Source organism: Hemibagrus wyckioides, linkage group LG11, assembly GCF_019097595.1.
Source record: "Hemibagrus wyckioides isolate EC202008001 linkage group LG11, SWU_Hwy_1.0, whole genome shotgun sequence".
NCBI classification, from domain to species: domain Eukaryota; kingdom Metazoa; phylum Chordata; class Actinopteri; order Siluriformes; family Bagridae; genus Hemibagrus; species Hemibagrus wyckioides.
The window spans coordinates 32,511,462-32,515,812 of NC_080720.1; the positions used below are offsets into that span (position 1 = coordinate 32,511,462).

Genomic DNA, 4,351 nt, shown 5'->3' on the forward strand with positions numbered 1-4,351 from the left:
CCCTAATTCAGCTGACTCCTTTGATTCAATCGATTCCCTTGATTCAACTGTTCCTCTTGATTCAGTTGACTCCTCTCATTCAATTGACTCCTCTGATTCAACTCATTCCCCTGCTTCAACTGATTCCGCAGATTCAACTGATTTAACTGATTTCTCAATCAGCTGATTCCCCTAATTCAACTGATTCAGCGGACTTCCCTGATTCAACTGTTTCATTTGATTCAAATGATTCCCATGATTCAACTAATTCCCCTGATTCAACTTTTTAACCGATTCCCAGATTCAACAGACAGAATGACTCTTTACATAAAATTAAAGTAAAATCTGACCATATAAAATGTAATAGTGTAGATGATCTCACAAAAATCCTAAATTTAAAAAATAAAACAAAAAGAAACCTTTGCTTTGCAGCAGAGACGTGTCGCTGCTTCAGTGTCCTTCATACAGATATTCATGTGCACTGACGTGATATTACCACAAGGGGGCATCATTGACTAAGAAAATCAGTTAGAACTCTTATCAGACTAAACCTTTCAAAAACTGTTCAAAATGTAATTTTCCTCATGAAAGACATATAGGAAACATATCATAAGCTATGAAAAATAATCACAAACATCAGTTTTTCGATGTCCTAACACGCAGCGAGCATCCAATATCTGCGCCCTATCCACTACATAGTGCACTACAAACTATAGTGGACAACACACGGAACAACCTGAAACACTGAATAAACAGCAGAAAGAGTACCAGGCTTTAAAGTAAAAAAAATAAAATAAAAACACTTTCAGGAGTTTATTTCTTCTTGAAAACACATTCATACCTGCATGTACAGTTCATGTAAAAAAAAACTAAACAAAAATACAGACACGAACATTTTACATATGCTTTAAAAAATAGTGCAAAAACAACAACTTCATCAAATGGTGGACAGCACAGGGTTTGTTTTTTGACACACTTTTATACTTCTATCTCGCGTAAACATAATAACGATAACAGTCTTAAAACATAGATCATTTGTACGTATATAAAATATGTGATATTAATATATAATATGTCGAATATGTTTATCCGGGGTGCCAAAACTTTTGCTGCAATGTGTCAATAAGTCTTTATACCGCTGATTATCAGTTGATTTGTAGGAGCCTCTGTCTGCGCAGGAAGAACCGCATTTTTATGCATCAATATGGCAAGAGACAAACAACACAAATAAAAATACACAAAACGTTATTCACACATTGATCACACGTCTTTTCTGGAGCAGCACAAAACACATTTAAGAGTCTTTAAGTTCAGTTCTTTACCTAGATTTATTCTCTTGTTTTCCTCTCTCACCTGTGGTCAGGAGGCAGAGAGGAATTCTGGGTAGTGTAGTCTTTGCTCAGTGTTTTTTCCTGTTTTCACCTGTTCACAATCTGGGTCGTTTTTCTGTCCTGTCTGAAAGAACGATGCTGAGAAGATCAAGACGAGTAAGAGAGAGAGAGAGAGAGAGAGAGAGCGAGTGGGAGGGGTATGGAGGTGTTGCAGATGTCTTGCAGATGTTTCCTCCTGGAGAAAAACGAGGTCCTGGACATGTGTGATGTTAGGACACCGTGCAGCTGTTGGTTTTATTCATTGGAGGCCTGAATCCTGCGTCTTTAGGAAATGTCTCTCGGCGCCGTCTCAGTGCTGGGCTCAGCCGTCTAGGCAGGTTGGTTTGCTGGAGGAGTTCCCTGAACACCTCCACGACATGCTCATTCTCCTTGGCTGATGCCTCCAGGTAGTTGTTGTTCCAGTCCAGCTCCACCATAGCCAGGACGTCTTCGGAGTTCACCTGCCTGCACTCGTCTCGGTCGCTCTTGTTCCCGACCACCAAGATGGGCGTCAGCTTGTCCTCCTTGACCTCCAGGATCTCGTCACGCAGATTCTTGACCGTCTCCAGAGACTCGGCGTCATCGATGGAGTAGACGAGCGCGAAGGCGTCGCTGTTGCGGATGGAAAGCTTGCGCATGGCCGGGAAGGCGTAGCTGCCGCTCGTGTCCAGGATCTCCACCTTCACCTTGACGCCCGAGAACTCGTACTCTTTGCTGTGAAGCTCCTCCACCGTGCGTCTGTGTTTGGTCTCGAATGAGTCGTCCAGGAAGCGCCGGATCAGAGACGTCTTGCCTACGCCGGCTGCTCCCATGAATACCAGACGCACCTGAGTCTTCTCCTTCACCTCCAGAGACATGGTGTATGAGGAGGATCTGCTGCTGCTTCAGCTTTCTTTCTTTCTTTCCTCTCTTTTTCTCCTTCAGCTTTCTTTCTTTCTTTCCTCTCTTTTTCTCCTTCAGCTTTCTCAGATCCTTGGCGTTCGGCACAGCAGCTTATCTCCAAGCTCTTCTGCACGCTTTATTTTTTGTTTTTTATGGCTTGTAGTAAAAGCTCACGGATACCTCTGTTGCATAGCGAGTGCTCTCTTTTATATCCACCTCCTCCCTCTGAGACTCCGCCCTCTGCTCTCTCTGAGCCAATCAGGTTTTATTCACATACAGACTGTGTACTAGGAGGACTGTGTGTGTGTGTGTGTGTGTGTGTGTTCTCTAACCCTTTTTTCTTTTGAAGCAAAGCAACGACACACAGAGAGAAATGCAGGAAAAGTCACTAATCCACAGTTTAATGGAACGGAGGTTTGCTCGTTGTTGATGATTTCATTAAGAAATAATTACATGATTTTTTTAAAATAAATAAATCTCAGGAGACAGAGACAGCAAAGGATTCTGGGTTGATGTAAACAGCAACATTTCACTTTTTTAAAAAAAAATTAAATCAATAATCTTTTCAGTTTTAAGTACAAACTGGTTCAAACTGGAATTGTCTTTTTTGTTTATTTTTGTTTGTATATATCGACAATCTTTAGGAACGAAAGAAAGAATGACTGAATGAATGAATAAATGAATGAATGAATGAATGAACAACTAAAAGAACGACTGAATGAATGAACGAACAACTGAATGAATAAACGACTGACTGACTGAATGAATGAATGAACAACTGACTGAATGAATGATTGAATGAATGATTGAATGAATGAATAAACGTCTGACTGAATGAATGAATGAATGAATGAATGAATGAAACATTCGTTCATCTCAAGAGCTTTATCTTGGTAAGTATCCTGCTGATTCCCATCTCAGAAACATGCACATATTCATGAACATTTATACCTAGGGGGCACTTTAGAGTCATCAGTCCACCTGCCTCCATGTTTTTAGGAGGATGGAGGAAACCAGAAGATGTGGAGGAAACCCACACAGACACAAGGAGAACACGAGACACGAACCCGAGCTCATGATAGAACCCTAGACTCTGGATCTGCACCACATCCAAGGAATTGGAACAAATTACCATAAATAAACTGAAAACACAGTGACCAGATCTCAGGGTGAAGAACTTACTGAAGATGAAGGAAGATCTTTATTTAGACACCGTCTTTTATTTATGTGCTTTACATAAAAAGTACAACAATAAGTAAGTTCAAAATAAAATGCTAATGAAGCTAAATGAAGAATCGTAGCATTGCTGTTCTTGCTCCTGAGACCCTGCCCCTTTCCCCCGTGTTCCTCCTCACGTGTGGAGACGTGACGCTGTGGTATGTAGAGTGTCATGTTCTCGGGTGAAGATGGTGACATTTAGGAGCAGTGGAGCGATGAGCTGACGAGGAAATCTTCATCGAGCTTCTGGACACGTTCACTTCCAATCCTTTAACCTGCTTCTGAAAGCTGAAGCTGCTTTATTCTGCGTGAGAGCGTCTCTGAGTGAGATTTCCAGAGAGAGAGAGAGAGAGAGATACAGAGAGACAGAAAGAGCTACAAAGAGAGAGAGAGAGAGAGAGAGAGAGAGATACAGAGAGACAGAAAGAGCTACAAAGAGAGAGAGGGAGACAGAGAGAGATACAGAGAGACAGAAAGAGCTACAAAGAGAGAGAGGGAGACAGAGAGAGATACAGAGAGACAGAAAGAGCTACAAAGAGAGAGAGAGAGACAGAGAGAGATACAGAGAGACAGAAAGAGCTACAAAGAGAGAGAGAGAGACAGAGAGAGATACAGAGAGACAGAAAGAGCTACAAAGAGAGAGAGAGAGACAGAGAGATACAGAGAGAGAGAGAGAGAGACAGAGAGAGAGATACAGAGAGACAGAAAGAGCTACAAAGAGAGAGAGAGAGACAGAGAGATACAGAGAGACAGAAAGAGCTACAAAGAGAGAGAGAGAGAGAGACAGAGAGAGAGATACAGAGAGACAGAAAGAGCTACAAAGAGAGAGAGAGAGAGAGAGAGAGAGAGATACAGAGAGACAGAAAGAGCTACAAAGAGAGAGAGAGAGAGAGAGATACAGA

General features: G+C 41.8%; 1 protein-coding gene across 1 annotated transcript; it reads right to left on the reverse strand.

Annotated features, from left to right (window-relative positions):
* Nucleotides 1–777: 777 nt before the first annotated feature.
* On the reverse strand, nt 778–2,407 carry LOC131361157 (GTP-binding protein Rhes-like). The gene has a single exon (XM_058402089.1). The coding sequence runs from the start codon at nt 2,204–2,206 to the stop codon at nt 1,580–1,582; it is 627 nt and encodes a 208-aa protein (XP_058258072.1). The 5' UTR covers nt 2,207–2,407; the 3' UTR covers nt 778–1,579.
* Nucleotides 2,408–4,351: the final 1,944 nt, after the last annotated feature.